At 52.7% G+C, this 18,064-nt stretch overlaps 2 protein-coding genes and 1 non-coding gene across 3 annotated transcripts; 2 read left to right on the forward strand and 1 right to left on the reverse strand.

Moving 5' to 3' along the window:
- Positions 1–10,557: 10,557 nt before the first annotated feature.
- TRNAM-CAU lies at positions 10,558–10,629 on the forward strand. Its single transcript has one exon. It is a non-coding gene; the product is annotated as a tRNA-Met (tRNA).
- A 193-nt stretch (positions 10,630–10,822) lies between these two features.
- On the reverse strand, positions 10,823–15,363 carry LOC120641024 (threonylcarbamoyladenosine tRNA methylthiotransferase-like). The gene is made up of 11 exons (XM_039916979.1): positions 15,139–15,363; positions 14,996–15,034; positions 13,784–13,875; positions 13,138–13,387; positions 12,838–12,957; positions 12,684–12,759; positions 12,379–12,587; positions 12,148–12,256; positions 11,921–12,013; positions 11,655–11,815; positions 10,823–11,565 (listed from the first exon to the last, which is right to left on the reverse strand). Exons 1-11 carry the CDS (start codon positions 15,301–15,303, stop codon positions 11,008–11,010), a joined length of 1,872 nt encoding a protein of 623 aa, XP_039772913.1. The 5' UTR covers positions 15,304–15,363; the 3' UTR covers positions 10,823–11,007.
- A 347-nt stretch (positions 15,364–15,710) lies between these two features.
- Positions 15,711–18,034, forward strand: LOC120641025 (seed biotin-containing protein SBP65-like). Its single transcript, XM_039916980.1, has 2 exons — positions 15,711–17,238; positions 17,331–18,034. Exons 1-2 carry the CDS (start codon positions 15,865–15,867, stop codon positions 17,697–17,699), a joined length of 1,743 nt encoding a protein of 580 aa, XP_039772914.1. The 5' UTR covers positions 15,711–15,864; the 3' UTR covers positions 17,700–18,034.
- The last annotated feature ends 30 nt before the right edge of the window (positions 18,035–18,064 follow it).

The raw sequence follows: 18,064 nt of genomic DNA on the forward strand, positions 1-18,064 counted from the left end.
TCGAAGAACACCTAGCACCCACACCAATGAGGTTCTTCCCGCCGGCCATCAGAACTCCCGTTTGGGAAGCTCGCATGAGGAGCCTGGAACGGCGCCGCCATGAAGAGGACCCTCTGTATCAAGTGGCTAACTACCTAGCCGCTTTGGATCAGCTCTTCGATGAACAAACCCACCTGCTGAGGGAGCAGACCCATCGTGCTGAGCAAGCTGAACTCACGGTGAGGCTCCAACAGGTCCGAGCAGCCCAAGCCGAGGCAAGAGCCGCAGCCGCGATCAGCAGTGAAGCAGTTGCACAGGAGAGCCTCAGACAAGCCCGAGACCGGTGCATGCAAGAATGGACCAGGAGTGGGACCCCAGTTCCGGCCATCGAAGAAGACCATGTTCTACTCGGGACACCCGTCATAGGATGGGGGCCACTCGGGATAACCCCACAAGCACCACCCGAGAACCCCGAAGGGTCTACTGCTGTTAGAGAAGGGGAAGCTACTGCGCAACCCCAAGAGAACGGGAACTTAGAGGTCGGCGAGCAAGGACTACTCGCACACTCCGCCCCAGAAGAAGGCTCACCCCGCGAGTAGAATGTCCGACCCTACCCTAGTGTTGTACCCCTCTAGCCCTTTCGGTTTAAGTTGTACCCCTAGTACGAACCTATACCCGGACGTGTAGTACGCGTTCTAGTCGTGTCCCCGTGTTGTACCCTGCCTCGCTTTAGTAAAAGTTGCTTGTTTGCCTTGTTGTGTGCTTGTTGTGTGTGTGCCTTTCGGCAGAAGGTTGATTCTGCCTTGTTACACGTATTAAACAACTTAAACATCACCTAATCTTAGTCTCAACCCACTTGTTCTACAGATGGTTTCCCGAAGCGTTACGAGGGCCTCCCGCGTCCGGGACCCTGCAGCCGCTGATGCAGGAGTACGTCCTAACGGGCAAAACCATCCTCAGGAAGAACAAGAAGTGAGTCAGGGCAGAGGAGAAAATCATGATGCACAGCTGCCACCACCACCACCACCACCCTTCACGGACCTGGCACAAATAATCCATAACCAGACTCTCATACTGGAGACACTGGCCAATGCTCTAGTGAACAGGCAGCCACGAGAGCAGACCTTTAATGACAAGCTGACAGCTTTTCTGAGGGCCAAGCCACCCACTTTTGCCGGATCCAGCAACCCCTTTGGATGCAGATGATTGGCTCCGCGTGATCCAGAGGAAGCTCGAGCCATTTGGGTGCCAGGATCGAGATAAAGTCCTTCTGGCAGCACATCAACTCACCGGGACTGCCTTAGCCTGGTGGGAGAACTACTGTGCCGCCGCCGAGGATGCCTCCACCATCACATGGAAGGAGTTCGAGAAGGAATTCCGTCGATATCATATTCCCTCGGCCACCCTGAAGCGCAAGGCGGATGAATTCCGCGCACTTCAACAAGGGAGTATGTCGGTGGAAGAGTATACACACCAGTTTATGGAGCTGGCTCGCTATGCACCAGAGGAAGTGAACGATGACGAGAAGAAGCAGGATATGTTCAAGAAGGGACTAAACCCAGAACTCAGGACCCTGCTCACCCCTCAGATCTATCCGGATTTCAACACCTTGATGAACAAAGCAATCCTCACCGAGAAGCCCAAGAGCGATGAAAGAAAAGATAACAAGCGCAAGTTCCTGGAGAGCAAGGCCCGCTAGCAGGATCGTTCCCAGAAGGCCAGAAGCTTCAGCTATAATGAACCAAGGCCCCAAGCCCCAATGCAGTACAGAACTCAGTCTCAAGCGACAGGACCACGGGCCCCTAACACACAACCCAGAAGCCAGAACACCATGAGGGCCCCTCAGAGTAATGCAAGCCAGGTCACTAACAACAACGGCAATGTGAGGGCCTGCTTCAACTGCCGTGAGACGGGACACTTCATCGCCGACTGCCCCTATGCCAAGAACAAGCCGGCTACTTCAGCCTTTTCCAACACAGTGAACGGACCCAAGCCAGTTCTGACCGGTGCCAACCGAGTGCCGCTCCGCGGCAACAACAACACCAACAACAACAGCCAGCAGAGGCAACCCCCGCAGTCTTTTGGACGAGCCCGCGTCAACCACATTGACGCGAAGGAAGCTCAAGGAGCTCAGGGCGTCGTACTCGGTGAGTACCTAGTCAGCTCAACTCTTGCAATAGTACCTTTTGATTCTGGAGCATCACACTCATTCATATCTTCGAGTTTTGTGGAGAAACATAAAATACCTACAGTACTACTAAAAACACCCCTATTAACCCGGACGCCCGGAGGAGACATCAGGTGTCAACTGGGTTGTCTACGGGTGAGGATCAATTTAAGTGGGGTAGAGTTTCTAGCAGATCTAGTAGTACTTAAGTCAGAAGGGATAGATGTGATCCTTGGAATGGACTGGCTAAGCAAACACAATGGTCTCATAGGTTGTACGGACAAGGTAGTGCATCTAACAAACCCAGAGGGAGTCCGAGTGACCTGTCACACCCGGGAAAGTGGAGCAAACCCAATGGTATTCAGCATGGAAACCAAGGCCTTGGAAGAGGTCCCAGTAGTGAATGAATACCCCAATGTCTTTCCCGAAGAACTTCCCGGTATGCCACCAGATAGGGACGTAGAATTTGTCATTGATCTTGTTCCTGGAACCGCCCCCATAGCCAAGGGACCTTATAGGATGGCGGCCTCCGAGTTGGCGGAGTTAAAGAAACAACTAGAGGAGTTACAACGGATAGGCTTCATCAGGCCAAGTTCATCGCCTTGGGGAGCCCCGGTTCTATTTGTCAAAAAGAAGGATGGAAGTATGAGGTTGTGCGTTGATTACCGGGCACTGAACGAAGTCACTATCAAGAACAAGTACCCCCTCCCTAGGATCGATGATCTTTTTGACAAGTTAAAAGGAGCCAAGTACTTTTCCAAGATTGACCTGAGGTCCGGATATTTTCAGCTCAAGATCAGGGAGAGTGATATCCCGAAGACAGCATTTGTCACCTGATACGGGCAGTTTGAGTTCACAGTGATGTCTTTTGGGCTGACAAATGCACCTGCTTATTTCATGAATCTCATGAACAAGGTGTTTATGGACGAGTTAGATAAGTTTGTCGTAGTCTTCATCGACGACATACTTATTTACTCGAAGAGTATTCAGGAGCACGAGCAGCACCTGAGAGTAGTTTTGGAGAAGCTGAGAATGCATAGGCTATACGCCAAATTCAGCAAGTGTGAGTTCTGGTTGGAGAAAGTAGCTTTCCTTGGTCATATTCTGACCGCGGAAGGAGTAGCAGTGGATCCCGAGAAGGTCGAAGCAGTCTCCAACTGACGGCAACCAACCAATGTCAGTGAGATCAGGAGTTTCCTCGGATTAGCTGGGTACTATCGAAGATTCATTGAGGGATTTTTGAAGATAGCCCGGCCCATGACAGAACTGCTCAAGAAGGAGAAGAAGTTCACCTGAACGGAGTCATGTGAGAGGAGTTTTCAGGAATTGAAGTGAAGATTGACGACAGCTCCAGTACTAACCCTGCCGGATATTCATCGGGATTTTGTCATCTATTGTGACGCGTCCTGACAAGGATTGGGTTGTGTACTGATGCAAGATGGGAAAGTCGTTGCATATGCTTCTCGTCAGCTCAGGACTCATGAGCAAAACTACCCGACCCATGATTTGGAACTTGCAGCCGTAGTGCACACACTTAAGATTTGGAGGCATTATTTGATTGGAAATAAGTGCGAAATCTTTACCGACCATAAAAGTCTGAAGTATATCTTCACCCAGCCAGACTTGAACTTGAGACAAAGAAGATGGCTGGAATTAGTCAAAGATTATAATTTGGAGATCCATTATCACCCTGGTAAATCAAATGTAGTAGCCGATGCCCTTAGCCGGAAATCCTACGGGCCCAAAAATGACCATTTGCGAGAGGAAATGGCACGATTAAACGTGCACATTGTCCCTCGAGGCTCCAGCCAAGTACTGAACGCCCAATCCACTCTAGAAGAAAGAATCGGGAAAGCCCAAAGATCGGACAAGGGACTGATGGAAATCCGGAGGCAGACCGGAGAAAATAAAGCCCCAGACTTTAGAGTGGATAATAGGGGAACGTTATGGTATAAAGATAGAATTTGTGCCCCAGAAGGGAGATTTCAGGCAAATAATCATGGATGAAGCCCACAACTCAGCCTACTCCATTCACCCAGGATCCACCAAAATGTATATGGACTTAAGACAGAAATATTGGTGGAATGGGATAAAGGCAGATATTGCACGATTCGTCGCCCGTTGTGATACTTGCCAAAGAATCAAAGCTGAACACCAGAAGCCGGCAGGATTGTTGCAACCCCTACCCATTCCGGTTTGGAAATGGGATGAAATAGGGATGGATTTTGTGGTAGGACTGCCCAGAACCCAGAAAGGACATGATTCCATATGGGTAATAGTGGACCGACTCACTAAAGCGGCTCACTTCATACCCGTACGGACCAACTATGGCGGAGAGAAGCTAGCCAAGCTTTATGTGGAAAATATAGTGAAATTGCATGGTGTACCCAGCCGAATTGTTTCAGATAGAGGGACTCAGTTCACCTCTAGATTTTGGAAAAGCTTGCATAAAGCCATGGGCACCAAGCTAGATTTTAGCTCCGCTTATCACCCGCAGACTGATGGCCAGACAGAAAGAGTGAATCAGATTATGGAGGATATTTTGAGAGCATGTGTTCTCACCTATGGCAAGGATTGGGAACAGAGTTTACCTTATGTAGAATTTTCATACAACAACGGGTACCAAGCAAGCTTGGGCATGTCGCCGTTCGAAGCTCTTTATGGAAGAAAATGCAGGACCCCTCTGATGTGGTCAGAAGTTGGAGAACGTGCCCTAGTCGGGCCCGCACTCATAAAAGAAGCAGAAGAAAGAGTAGCCGAGATTAGAGAGAAACTGAAAGCAGTCCAGTCCCGACAGAAGAGCTACGCGGCCAAGAAAAGACGGGAAATTTGTTTCAACCCGGGGATTTCGTGTATCTCAAGGTATCACCCATTCGAGGAAACCGAAGATTTCAGGTACAAGGAAAATTGGCCCCTCGGTACATTGGACCATACCGAGTTCTGAAGAAAGTTGGAGCAGTAGCGTACCGTTTGGAGCTACCAGAAGAAATGTCAGATATACATCCAGTATTCCACATCTCGCAGCTAAGAAGATGTTTGAGGGTACCCGAAGCGGAACATGTGCCAGTAGAAACAATAGATCTACAGCCAGACCTACGATATCAGGAAGTACCGGTCAAGATTCTAGACACTGTCACTAGGAGAACCAGAAACTCCGAAGTACGGATATGCAGAGTTCAGTGGAGCAGACACGGAGTGGAAGAAGCTACCTGGGAATGCGAAGACGCTCTAAAGAAGGAGTTTCCCCACCTGTTTAGGAACCAGCCGAATCTCGAGGACGAGATTCATTTTAAGTGGGGTAGGTTTCCCCACCTCGTGCGCTAAAGCTGTTTCTCGTCGTTGAGCTCGACCCCTCCTTAAAGCCCTAACCCTAAATTTTCGGGAATTTTCCCTGATCTCCCGATATCCCGGAGAACCGAGCTCGAGATCTGAATCTCCCGCTGTCACATATGCTTTATTGGCCCTCGTCCCGCGCGTCACGCGCGACCGGCGCGCGTGCGCGACCGGCCGCGGTCGGCGCCGCGAATCCCGCCCCCTTTCTCTTCCTTTTTCTTCTCTCTCCCTCCTTTTTTCTTTCTTTTCTCTTTTTTTTTTTCCATTTTCTTTTCTCCTTTTTCTTTTTTCTCCTCTTTTCCCTCTCTCTTCTTCCTCCCCGAGCGCGCACGGCTCGGCCGGCCCTCGGCTCCCGCGCGCGCGTCCACGCCACACTACGGCTGCCAGGCCGCACTCGCGCCTGCCCGCGTCGGCCGCACCACGCCGTCCGGACCCACTCGCCCGGCGCCCACGTGCCTCCCCCGCGCCGCTCGCCGCCCCTGCCCGCTCGCCGCCCCTGCCCGCGCGCCGCGCCACGCGCGCACGCACGTGCGCGCACACGAGCCTACCACGGCACGCCGCGCCGCACGCCGCTGAGCACCCTGCCATGCCACGTGCGTGTGCCCGCGCCGCCCGCCGTTGACGTCCTGCCTCGCCGCCGGCCGCCCTATGCTCACCCAGCGCCGCGGGCCCGCCCGCCAAGCCTGCCCGACACATCACGTCCCGCCTCGCCGCGGGCGCCGCTTCACGACGGCCGCAAGCGGTCGGAACGCCATTAAGGCGCCCCGCTGAACTCGCCGGACCGGCCACCGGCCACACCTACCTGCCACCGCCACGCTCGGCCTCCCCACTGCCTCCCCGCCGCTATAAATAGGCCCCGACGTCGCCCTCAAGCCCCTCGTTCCCGACCGCCATAGCCCGCTCCTCCCCAAGGCTCCCAGCGCCGCCACCGCACGCCGCTAGTGCCGCCGCCGCCTGCTCCCGTCGCCCCGCCTCTACGCGCCACCCCCGCCCGAGGTGAGGCAGGGAATCAACTCCCCACAGCTCCCTCTTCCTTTTCCCCCTACCCCGAGCCGCCGCCGAGTCCCCACGCTGCCGAATCACCGGCGCCGAGCGCCGCTCCCCTCCTCTCCTCTGTTCCGCGTGGGGAGAGGAAGGAGATGGCAATTATGCCAACCCCCCCCCACCACTTTCTTCTATTCCAGAAAGAGCCCTCCACCCTTTTTGGCCATTTTGCAAACCATGCCCCTCCTTATGATATAATTCAAAATAAACCCTTACCCCTATAAACATGATTCTAATTAAACCCTTGATCTTTCCAGGATAGTCCAGAGTTTTCCACAAATTATAAACAGGCCCCTGTTTCCCCCAAAATATTTACAAACAAGTCCCTAGACCCTTATTTAACCTCTAGACGTTTACACAACCTATTATTTTATGCACTAAATGAACTTTGATCAACCCGAAACTTTACCACGCCTCTCATAACTTAGTTTCGGCCATGCCATTAGGAAAACACTTGATAATATTACTCCGTACCCCATATCTTATGTGTTCCCGTTTCGAGCTCAACGATAAATCTTTGTTTCCTGTGTATTGATTGTGTGCTTGTTTGTATGCGCTGTAGACCGCGGAGTGAACGAAGGAGAGCCCGTCAACGAGCAGTACTATGAGCAGGAGAACGAGGACCCGTTCCGCGACCCCGAGCCCGAAGGACAGGACATCCCGGAAGGCTTTGAAGACGGCAAGTTCAATCCCATCCTTTGATGCATGTTTCTGTCCTAGTTTTTATAAACACATCCCAATGGTCTGCTTTATAAAATTGCATATGTTTTGCTTGCATGAAAACACGGTTGTATAGCCACCCCTTGATTTGTGATGACCATTCCTTGACCACCTAGATTAATGTCTGATTTTGCTTGGACGTTAATCGATATTAGGACGCTTAGGGCTTTACTCATGATTCTATTTTATAAAGAAAATGCGTGCGTATGTGGGATGGGATAATGTGGTGTTTTTGTAAAGAAATTTCAGACGGGATGGATGGCATTTCTACGGATTTGCCATTTGGTGTGCTCGTGCCATTGTGGCAGGGCAAGGAAGGGAGATATCCATCTCGTCGTGTCTAAGGACCGAGTTGGTGTGTCATCTCACCTAACTCCACTGTCGTGCAAACCACTCGACCGTTGAATGGGCAACGGCTTAGCATAAATCCCACTAGTTAATTTGATAGCCATCAGGAGGGCTGAGAGCAACGGGTGACTAAGGAAAAGGGATAACCCCCGAGTGACTTATGCCCGGTTATACCTAAGTGAACGGTCGATGACCCCTTGGTGCATCCCGTGATGGCTAGTCAGGTTTAGCTAAGGTGGGTAATGGCTATGTCGGGATCTACACCGACACTTCGGTGCTCGGGTTGTGGTACCCGCTTGTGGGTAAAGTTGCACACCTCTGCAGAGTTAAAAGCTATTCGAATAGCCGTGCCCACGGTATTGGGCAGTTACGGTGTGATCACATAACTAGTGTTTTATTGGGATGGGCTGGTGTGAGTTATTTTGGAATTGTGTCCGGCAGTTGTGCCGTGTGCTACGACGGACGGGGAGTCCGGTAGCAGTTTAAAACTTGAACTCCGTGTTACTCAATACAAAAACTGGTTTCTGAAATGTTTTCTGCTAAATAAACCCCTGCATAAAATTTAGCTTTCTGCAAACTAAACTGTAACCTTACCCTTGATTTACCTGTGCATATTATTCTGATATAACCCCCTCCGTGGGTGTGGTTGGACTTGCTGAGTATGTTTGTACTTACCACATTCTTACTTTTTACAGAAGAAGATCCAGACTTCGTACCAGACGACGCTGAGTAGGGTTATCGTTCTACACCCAACCTTGCCTGTGGAACCGGCCCTGTTCGAGATGTTTTCGCTGATGCAGTACTCTGAGCCCGAGCTAGACCCCATGTGGGTTGCGGTCTGGTGTTATGTTGTAGCCTGGTTACTTTTTATCATTATCTGTATCGAGTGTCCTCCTCGGAGGTTTGTACGGTAATGGACCATCTGATGTAATAAATGTGGCATCAGCCTCCTGGGACTGATGTTTGTATCATATTTAAGTTCTCTCTTATGAGGGGACGCTTCACATACTTTGCTAGGAGTTCATGATCATGTGACTGGAAATCCAAACAAAATAGCCATTAGACGGGTACACTAGTGAAAGTAAAAATTTCATTGAAAGTAGTCAGAAATAAATGTTGGGGTACTACACCAAGTACTCCCTCCATACCTATAAAGTAAGTCGTTTAGGACATGATGATTAGTGGCGAATCTAGGATTTATTGTTAGGGTGGTCCAATAGAACATTTTTAAAATATTTTAGTAAATAAATCAATTTAAATCTATAAAAATGTACTTTCTCACATTTCACCTTCTCAATTCATTGTTATACATAACAAAATAGTTGCTAACTTATTTTTCTATTAGAATAATAATAAAAGATATGAAAAAGCCTAGCCGAAGAGGGTGTTTAGGCCAAATCTTAGGGTGGATCGGGGCCCACCCCTTAGATCCGCCCCTGATGATGATTGTGCATACTAAGAAGTGATCAATTAGAGAATATTTTTCTCTGTTTGCTCATATTAAATGCTGTTGTGGGTGCATTCCTTATTATGAGAAACGATCATATATAGCTCAAATGGCTAGTGCAACAAGGCATGAGTTCCCAGGTCCTGGGATCGATGCCTGGCTCATTGCAATTAAGTTTAAATGTTATAAAACTGAATCAACTCCCTCTTTAGTCCATCACCATCAAATCAAAATGCTATAAAACTGAATCGCGGGATTACTGTTGCCTTTATTAGAGAGAATGGGGGAGTAGTTTCACTACTGGTGCAACTTGCATGGTTTCTCCTGAAACGAGCTTGAAATTTGCTCTCACTATAAAAATTTTACGGCAATACATTCCTCAACCGCTAACAGCATGACCATTTTTTTCCGAAGATAATCGGAGACGGAATGTTGGGGGTCCATATTGGGGGGGCACCGCCACTGCCACTGTTATAGCACACTGCTCACCCCACACAGTCACAGCACTGACCAAAGTGGAAACCCCGGAAAAGCCGCGCACTCGCTCGCTCCGATCCATCTCCGCCTGCCATTGATTCCCTTCCCGTTCTCGGGGAAACGGGCGCGGCCTCCGAGTGCGAGCCGTGTCCCCCGGGGTGGCCGACACCCGCGACGGGGACGTGAGGACGTCCACGCCCAGCTCCCGCGCCGAGACGCCACACACGACGGCGTCGCGCGCGCGCTCCCCGGCCTTGCCGGTGGTGACCAGCAGGCGCCGTGCGCGGCGCTGCCGCTGGCACGATCTCGCTCGCGTTCTCCAACGAGGGCCAGACAACGGACGCGCGCGCACGGCCTGGGACGGGAACGCCGGCTCTCGGCAACTGAGCCTTTGGGTCCGAGTGGCGAGATGGGCATCAGAGTGCTCCGGGTCGGGCGCGGTGGATTCGCGTTTCCGGATTTGGGCAGTGGCCGGTGGCCGCGGCCGGGCCTGGTGCCCGCCAACTGTTCCCGTGCCGGTGGCGCGCGCTCGCGTCGCCAGCAACAGCAAGCGCCACGCGTCGAGCGGGCCTGCCGGCCGGGTCTCGGCGGCGGGGGACGCGCTGGCGGGAGAGCGGGCGCGCTGCCGGTTGCTCAGACACGAGCCGCCGGCATGGTGCGCACGCCCCGCGAGCAGGCCGTGAGTGCCAGGCTCGCGCTCCCAGCGCGTCCCTGTGTCTCCGGACGGGCCTCTTGATCGAGACGCGCCACGCGTGCCGCGCTGGTCACGGGCTCCCGGCTGCTCCGGTCTCGCGCGGGGCTGCACGTGTACCACTATTCCCATGCCTACAGTATGTTCAGTGGAGCAGGGATTTTTTTTCCTTTCTGGTCGCTTTGTGCCCTGGCGTGGATGGTGTTCGCCGGAGCTCCCCGCTGACGTGTTCGTGCTCGGTTTGGCGGCGGCAGAGCTGCAGCCCGCAGGCGGTGCCGCGCACAGGCAACGCCAGCGGGCGCAAGTGCTTCTCTATTGTTATATAGATTAGTTTAGCAAATGTAAACGTGAATCAAAGTGGCGCAGCGGAAGCGTGGTGGGCCCATAACCCACAGGTCCCAGGATCGAAACCTGGCTTTGATATCTTTTTTTTTTTCGTTTTCTTGGTTCTTTTTGTTATTTTCTTGCCCTTTTAGTTTGTTTTGTATTGTCTGCCCGGTGCCTGCTCACCTCTTTTGAGTCATCTGATGGCACCCTATCGAAATCAAACCTTGTGCATGGATCCGACCACGACCATGATAGGTGCACTACCAAATTGTTTCGAACAGTAGAAAAATCAAAAATTGCATCACCAAACCTTGTTCCGTTCTGGAGCGACAATGACAAAACCTGTTTGCATACATGTATTTGTGGTGCCACAACTTTGCAACGACATACATGGCAGATCGACTAAAGAAAACCGCCAAAATTGATCAGTAAACGCTCAAGAACAATTGTTACAAGTTACAATCACCGCCTAGACTAGTAGGAGGATGTCGACGAAATCCTGCCGGTAAGGAGTACAAGAAGCGCTACAATTGCAGCGAAGCTCACGGCCAAACCGCACCACAAAATCGTGTCAACGTTTACGCCTCTCCTAGTTACAATGTTCACCTGCTGTTCCTTCCCTACCGACTGTGCTGCATTGCTTTCACTTGCTTTCGTCGATCCCTCCACGTTTCTCCTGACAAGCGTAGACTGGACTGCCCCCTGTTGATTAACGTTACCACTGGTCTGGGGTGCATCAGGTATATCCTCGCATCGTTCAGGGCCGCAGTGTTGTGCGACGTCGGAGCACGCACAGGCGCCACAAGAGTCGGTGGCACAACAACCAGCATCCTCCGCCTGATTCTGTATGTGTTCTTTCTGTGGTTCACTGCTGGTTTGCTTAGGTGCTTCCCCTGCAACCACAGATCCTTCTATCACCTCACCGAACACAGACCATCGCCCAACTGATGTGATCTTCACATTCGCCGATGTCCCTAGCATGCTATCTGGGGCAATGACCAGCACCTGGATATATCCCTTGGTATGTCCAACCTGTGCAGAAAAGGAGTAATTTCAGGGAAAGTTTAGCATCTGGGGTGAGCATCATCAGCAACTGGTGACAAGGATTACTATGCACTTACCAAGTGAACACCATCGGTAGCTATCTCAGTGATCCAGATTCGCTCTACCTTGCCTTCCATTCCTTTGTAGGGTGAAAATGATTCAAAAACAGAAGTCAGTTCACGACTCCGCTTCTTCACATCATTGCTTGGCACTTTCTTCATCCTAGCAGCAGGTGTCCCTGCAAAAACAACATTGTAGATGTGCGTATAAGAAAAGAATATTGACAATTACGAAGTGTAATTATACAGAACCCTGTGGCTTGAGAAAATCCAGAACAAGATACCTGGTCTGGGGTAAAACTGTGATATGTGGACTTGAGGAAATTGATATTCCTTTACGAGATTAACAGTCTCAGCAAAATCTTCATCAGTCTCACCTGAAAATGACATGTTATAGATCAATGCAAATAATAGCAGTAACATCTTTCACATTCAATTGATTAGAAATGGTACAGATCCACTAATAAATTATAACTAAGAGCGAATTCCAAAACTGAGAACTTCAGCATACCAGGAAAGCCACATATAATATCAGTAGCAATTTGCATTCCAGGGACAAGTTCACACAGAGTGTCAACTACCTTCCTGAACTCACCAACAGTGTATTCACGATTCATGGCCTGCGATTTCCGACCATAGACTGAGTCAGATCCAGGGGCAAATACTTGACATACAAAGAATATTCAAGTTGTATGTTTGCAACTAAAACACTTCTCAAGCAAGAGTTGAAGTTTGATCATACCGTTAAAATAGCATCACTTCCAGACTGCACAGGCACATGGAGGAAAGAATAAACACAAGGATGACGCAAAACGGCAGCTATCTCCTTCAGATGCTCTAGTATGAAAGGAGGGTTTGTCATGCCTATGCGGAGCATTGTGCTTCGGTCAACAGGAAGCTCTTGGACAATTGCATTTAACAGATTTGGAAGATTTGTACTGATGTCCCTGCCTGAAAATTTTGGAAGTCAGAACAAGTAAATTACCATGCAATTATTACATGTATCAGTCATTATAAGATCCAGAAGGAATTGGACACTAAAATTACCATAAGCACCAGTATCTTCACTGCTCAACCATATCTCTTGGACACCTTCAGACACAACAGTTTTCACACGATCCACCTACAAGATCAAATGATTTACCTGGAGTTCAAAGAAGAAGCATTGCTCGACAATAGAAAAAATTTAAATAACACTTACCAAGCTGTCAATAGTATAGCTTCCCAAATGACCACGAGCATGCTTTGTCTTACAGTAAGTGCAGGCGCCTAAACACCCCACATTAATAGGAAGAATCTCGATAAACTTGTTCTTTCTTACCTGTAAGTTTAGTTTTACTGAGTCATCAGAAATAAGCTTACAGGCTCCATTGACTACTAAAAAGCTGCTAGCACAACAATTTTCTTATCAAACAAGAAAATCGCACACCAACATGCTCATATAATACTGAAGAGATACAAGTATTATGCTTAAGATATTGCGCACAGGTTCAACTTGTACCTTAGGTAAATCAAGTGAGGGCAGTGTTTTCCGACTCAGTAACCGAACCTCATGGCCTTTTAAGGTTTCCTCAACCACTTCAACAACCCGGTCTATCTGTTGCACTCCAATTATACTAATACCTTCAAGCTCCTTGAGACCCTGGCTTCCTTGTGGTACACATCCAGCGACTACTAGTGGTTTGTTTGCGTTCTTGCATTTCGATATGAGGGTTGTCATTGCAGATTGACTAGGATTTTTCACTGTGCATCTGGAATAGAAGAAGTAAAGGTTAAGCTATATATAGTTAATCTTTTCTTCTCGAGTTTGGCATTGCAATAAAAAAGTGTAGGTTTTTTCACCATGCATCTGGAATAGCAGAAGTAAATGTTAAGCTATATTACAGTTAATCTTTTTTTTTATAAGTTTGGTATTGCAATAAAAATATGTATAGCTTGTCTCTAAACATTAAAGGACCCAGCTACTGTGAACGGGAATCTACTTTGCACCAACATAGTACAGTTCACTGAATGTGAATGGTAAAGTACGTTCAATGCTGCGAGTCCAGAGCCATAACAATTTGAGATTTCTGGTGATGTTAAATTCATTTCAGTTATGCCTGTAGTCTTCTATGAACGATCAGAAAAACAGAAGAGAGGGATCATACGTGTTAATTAGCCATAAATCTGCTCCTTCGGGTTCTTCAGTAATAGCATATCCAAATGCCGATAGCTGTCCCGACATGTACTCACTGTCACTCTGCAGGGCAGACAAAGGGACATATGTTACATTAGCATAGAGTAAACACTGCTCTACCCAGTGGCGGAGCCACCACTAGGGCGAGCCCGGGCGGCCGCCCTAGGTGCTTCTAGACGAGATCTAGAGCATACTGTTAACAACAAAGGTAGCGGAGAACAAGAAGTAGGATGGATCTGAGAAACATAAGAAGAATAAAGGAGAACAAGGAATTAACTTTCAAAGGACAAATTACTTGAGTAAAGAGTAAGAGTTCATATAAGTTGTTCGATACTCCTCCTCGTATGCACTCAGTATTTTAACCAGCGACTCTCTTGCATTTATATGGGTTGGGCTTGATACGTGCGCGCAGGCACATCTAGCGAACCCATTCGCTGCCATCAAAACTAACACTAGGCTTTCTGGTAGGACTGTCCATAGTGGTAGATGCTTCCTCCGGTTCGTGGGTGCTGACAATATCCCCCGTTCTCAACTCCGATCGGGGCTCATGACGGTGCGATGACGCCCCCCTCCCCCGAACGTGAGGACGACGGTCATCTACTGCCAAGAGTTGCGAGACTCAGATTGGGCCAATGGAGCACTGCACGAGAGGACTTCGTGATCTCGTGGACCGTCCGGTCGAGTGGGCTGTAGCCTCTTAAGAGGTTCAGTCTAGCCCCAGCCCAACGCTGTGTCTTCTTGCCACCAGACGCTGCTGGCGACTTTGGCAGTTCACCATCCACCCCCTGCCTGCAGTCCCGCTCAGGCACTCACGCCGACGCATTGCTGTCGTTGCATGATGGCGCTCCGCGTCCGTCCGTCAGTCCGTCCTGCAACCCCAACTCGACACCCGCCAGCCGCGTCAGCGGATCCCGTGCACCGCTGCCGCGGGCGCTTGCAACCGGGCAGCAATCTTTGGCGCATCACTTTGGCCGTGTGAAAATTTTGATATTGAACTCCGCCCTAGGTCATTTTTTGGGCTGGCTTCGCCAACTGGCTCTACCAACACTTGCACTAGGCGCTAGCAACAACAGCAAGAAACACAGAATTATACAGTATTTCATACCAGCACACTGCACACCAATTAGTTTCCAAGCTTGCATATAAAAAGTTAGCCCAAAATAGTGATGAGGAAAAAGCTTACCTGGTTATGTGAGCACCCGAACGTCTTGACATATATCGTCTGCAACACCGACAGCACAAGAAAACGGAGTGCGCATCAGATCGCGCCAGCGAGCACGGATCATGTCGAAGAATCCCGCAAGCGAAAGCGAGTGACGTTGTTACCTGCGTGCCGGGGATCCGCGCCTCGGGCTGCGTCGGCGTCTGCGCAACCCTTGACGACCGGCGCTTGGGCTTGACCGCGACGGCGGCCAGCGGGAGGCGAAGCCCCGGAGGCGCTCCGCCGCCGGAGAGGCCGGCCGGGCCCAGCACGTCCTCGATGTCCTCCATCTCCAGCAGCGGCGGTGGCGGCGGCGGGCGTGGCGGGGTGTGCCGAGCCGAGTAGGGTTTTTGCCCGCGGACCAGCAGCCACACGCCAACAGCCGCGGAGCGCGACGGCGACGGAAGCCAACTGGGCCTCCGCGCTGGCATCGTGGGCTTCCTCTGGGCCGAAGAAGCATGCCTTCTCTTGGGCCAAGTGGAACGAAGCCCATTCAGGGCCTATGGTAAAAAGCCCAAACGCACGTTATATCGGGCCGCTTTTTGCGAGGGTCCCGGCCGCTTTTCAACGGCCAACTCCAAGGTCCCGAGCGCGCGAGAAACGAAACCATCCGGGGCGCCGCCGCGTGCGCGCCCGCGTGTCGCCTGCGGGCGTGCCATACGTGCCGTCGCACGCGTCGCCGCCCACCCACGTGTCAACAGCGCACACCTCGGCTTCTTCTTTGGGAGCTTCTACAACCATCGCCGGCCGCGAATTTAAGCTCTTTTGGCACACGGCGGAGCACAGTAAAGAGGCTACACTACACCGGCTACTAGCAAAGCTTAGCTCGATCACTTGGTACAACCAAGCCGATGCGTGCTCACCCAATGCGACGCCGACTCGTCGCCGCCATGATGAACGTCGTGGCCATCGGGCTCGTGCTCTCGACGCTGGCCGCCGCGGGGGTCTGGTCGCCGGCGCCGGCGCCGCCGGCCCAGCCGCACGGCGACCACGTCGTCCGGGAGGGGCGCCGCGTGGTCATCGTCGAGTACGAGCGCGAGGTCCAGCTCTCGGGCGAGGACGGCGGCACCGTCAAGGTCAAGGAGACGCGCGTCCTGCCCCCGGACGCCCTCGACGGCGTCGAGGGCGACGGCGAGGGCGTGGGCGGGGTCTTCGATGGAGCGAAGGAGGTGGCATCCGACGCGGCCGGCAGGGTGGCCGGCGCGGCGGCGGAGGGCAAGGAGCGGCTGTCAGACGCCACGGGCGGCGTCCTCGGCGCGGTCAAGCGGTGCAAGGACAGGCTCTGCGGCGCGGGCCGGAAAGCCGAGGAGGCCGCCAAGGACGCGGCGTCCCGCGTCCAGCGTGGCGCGGAGGACGCCGCGAGGGGCGCCGTGGAAACGGTGTCGGACGCCAAGGACAGCGCCGAGAACAAGGCGTTCGACGCCGCGCAGCGTGGCAAGGACGCCGCGAAGGGCGCCAAGGACAGGGCCTTCGACGCGGCGCAGCAAGGGAAGGAGACGCTGAAGAGCGCCAAGGACAAGGCGGCCGATGCGGCGCAGCAAGGGAAGGAGACAGCGAGGAGCGCCAAGGACAAGATCACCGAGGCGGCCGGAAAGGCCAAGGAGAAGGCGTCCGACGTCCAGCACGGCGCCGCCGAAGCCGCCAAGAGCGCTAAAGATCGGGTGTCCGAGGCGGCCAGGCACGCCAAGGACGGCGCCAAGGAGACCGTCCGGGGCGCCAGGGACAGGGTCTCCGACATCGCCGAGCGGGCCGAGGAGGACGCGGAGGACGCCGCGGAGCGCGCGGCGGACACGGCCGTGAAGGCGAAGGCCGGCGAGGTGCGGCGCAACCTGACGGACATCGCGCGGCGGGCGCGCGGCGTGGCGTCCGACGCCGCCGCGGACCTGCTCGGCGGGGGCGGACCCCGGAAGGCCGCGCGCACCGCGACGGCGGTGATGCACCTCCTGGGCTTCGCCACCGCCTACGGCACCTGCGTGTGGGTGACGTTCGTGTCCAGCTACGTGCTCGCGGCGGCGCTGCCCCGGCAGCAGCTGGGCATGCTGCAGAGCAAGCTGTACCCGGTGTACTTCCGCGCCATGGCGTACGGCGTCGGGCTGGCGCTCGCCGCGCACCTGCTGGGCCGCGAGCGGAGCTCCGCCGCCGCGCGCGCGCAGAGCTTCAACCTCCTCGCCGCGCTGGCGCTGGTCCTCGCCAACATGCTGCTCCTCGAGCCCAAGGCCACCAAGGTAACCAACCTGCTTGTCTTCGTGCGTGTGCACGTATGTTCCCAATGTTCCTGCACAGTTTCTAAAAAAAAAATACTCGCGTGCATGAACAGGTGATGTTCGAGAGGATGAAGGTGGATAAGGAAGAAAGCCGGGGGCGCGACGTGGCGGACATCGCCGACCCGCCGACGGTCACCGTGTCCACGACGGCGACCAACGCCGCCAGGGCGGCCCGCGCAGAGGCGGCGGCAGACGCGGCCGCGCCCGCGGCGGCGGCGCGTACCTCCATCCCCGTCGACGGCGCGGCGGCGAAGGCGGGCGGCGGCGACGCGGAGATGTCGAAGAGCAGGGTGGTGAGGCTGAGCAGGATGCTGAAGAAGCTCAACGGCTACTCCTCCCTGTGCAACGTGCTGTCGCTCATGTGCCTCACCTGGCACCTCGTGCACCTGGCGCGCCGCCTCCAGCCGGGCACCGCCTGCTAGGCTCGGCTCGGTTGCTCAAGGGGGCCTCAGCTCCTCCTGATGCTCCCGCCTCAATGGCTTCATGGTGTCGTCTGGTGGTATTCAGCGTCAGTTTTAAGTCATCTTGTGGATCTGACACGCATGTTTATTTGCTCAGTACGTAGTTCTCTTAGGGTTGTGTTGATGCGTGCTTACAGGCCGGTGTCAACTTGAACGGCAGCTGTAGTCCTCCAGTAGTAATGCGAGTGTCAGTTGTATGTGGTGCTAGGAGTAGGTCGTAGCACTAGCAGCATGGGTGTAAGTTAAATCTTCAAGTTTTCATGTAAGTTAAATCTTCAAGTTTCCATGTCAAGTTTCATGTCTGCAACGGTGACTGGAGAGTGGCG

This window comes from Panicum virgatum, chromosome 7K (genome assembly GCF_016808335.1).
Source record: "Panicum virgatum strain AP13 chromosome 7K, P.virgatum_v5, whole genome shotgun sequence".
In the NCBI taxonomy this organism is placed as follows: domain Eukaryota; kingdom Viridiplantae; phylum Streptophyta; class Magnoliopsida; order Poales; family Poaceae; genus Panicum; species Panicum virgatum.

What these genes read in the sequence shown, in the direction of transcription:
- LOC120641024 (XM_039916979.1), bottom strand. Translation starts at nt 15,303, where the DNA reads ATGGAGGACATCGAGGACGTGCTGGGCCCGGCCGGCCTCTCCGGCGGC. An exon ending in GATTTATGGCTAATTAACAC is followed by an intron (nt 13,388 to 13,783) that starts GTATGATCCCTC and finishes CTTCTATTCCAG; the next exon opens with ATGCACAGTGAAAAATCCTA. An exon ending in TATTATATGTGGCTTTCCTG is followed by an intron (nt 12,014 to 12,147) that starts GTATGCTGAAGT and finishes TGTCATTTTCAG; the next exon opens with GTGAGACTGATGAAGATTTT.
- LOC120641025 (XM_039916980.1), top strand. Translation starts at nt 15,865, where the DNA reads ATGCGTGCTCACCCAATGCGACGCCGACTCGTCGCCGCCATGATGAAC. An exon ending in TCGAGCCCAAGGCCACCAAG is followed by an intron (nt 17,239 to 17,330) that starts GTAACCAACCTG and finishes GTGCATGAACAG; the next exon opens with GTGATGTTCGAGAGGATGAA.